The 976-nt window shown below is 32.6% G+C and overlaps 1 protein-coding gene across 2 annotated transcripts in view; it reads left to right on the forward strand.

The window, feature by feature from the left end:
- LIN28B (lin-28 homolog B (C. elegans)) overlaps positions 1-976 on the forward strand; it is a 114,884-nt gene that overhangs the window by 66,272 nt on the left and 47,636 nt on the right. For both annotated transcript variants that reach the window (XM_012651187.1, XM_012651188.1), the window contains exon 3: positions 289-473. In XM_012651187.1, coding sequence (XP_012506641.1) covers positions 289-473 — 185 coding nt within the window. The remainder of the gene's footprint in view (positions 1-288; positions 474-976) is intronic.

The following is a 976-nucleotide window of genomic DNA, read 5'->3' on the forward strand; positions in this document are numbered from 1 at the left end:
TCTGTAGTATAGTCACTGAAGTGGAATTGCTGGATCAAAGAATATGCACATTTCAATTTTTCTAAGTATTGCCAAATTGCCTTTTTAAAAAATGGTAGTAGTTTATTCTCCCATTGCCAGCATTGTGATAGAAAACTTTAAAATGGTGTGTTTCACTGAGCTTAAAAAAAAAAGGACTTTATATTTTGGTAATGGAATATCTTGCTTTGTTAATCTTAAAATTGTGGAGATAATTTATAAAGCAGTGACAATCATGATCTCTTTTTTTCCCTCTCTTGTTCTTTACAGAGCAAACTATTCATGGAAGGATTTAGAAGCCTAAAAGAAGGAGAACCAGTGGAATTCACATTTAAAAAATCTTCCAAAGGCCTTGAATCAATACGGGTAACAGGACCTGGTGGGAGCCCCTGTTTAGGAAGCGAAAGAAGACCCAAAGGGAAGACACTACAAAAAAGAAAACCAAAGGGAGATAGGTAATCCTTTTACTTTGTTAATTTATGAGTTTATTGTATTTGGAAAAGATTTCTAAAAATGTCTTTATATTTTATGTTATTGGATTTAGCCAAAAGAAAATGTCACCGTCATGTAGTTGAACAGAATATATCAGGAATATAGGCTATCTTGCAATTTGAATTATCTGCAGAGTGTACTGAACTGAGCATTCGACATTAAGCACTAAATAGTCTCTTGAACATTTCCACAAGACTGTTCTAAGACCACAAAAGAAGAGTTTAAGTTCCCAACAGGCAAAGGTTCCTCTCTGTCCACCCAGAATTTGCCAGTACCCACTTGTTTTTCCAAATAAAAATACATTTACTGTTTTGTCTGTTTTTAAAAGATAGCTCACATATAGAGAATCCAAATAATATAAAAAACTACAAAGAAGTAAGGAAAAAATTAATTTGAAATCCTAACTGGAGGTTTAAGAATCATAATATATGTGCTATTTTGAAACTTGCATGTTTTCCACTTAATA

The sequence above is a fragment of the Propithecus coquereli genome, unplaced genomic scaffold (genome assembly GCF_000956105.1).
Source record: "Propithecus coquereli isolate 6110/MARCELLA unplaced genomic scaffold, Pcoq_1.0 Scaffold35, whole genome shotgun sequence".
NCBI classification, from domain to species: Eukaryota; Metazoa; Chordata; class Mammalia; order Primates; family Indriidae; genus Propithecus; species Propithecus coquereli.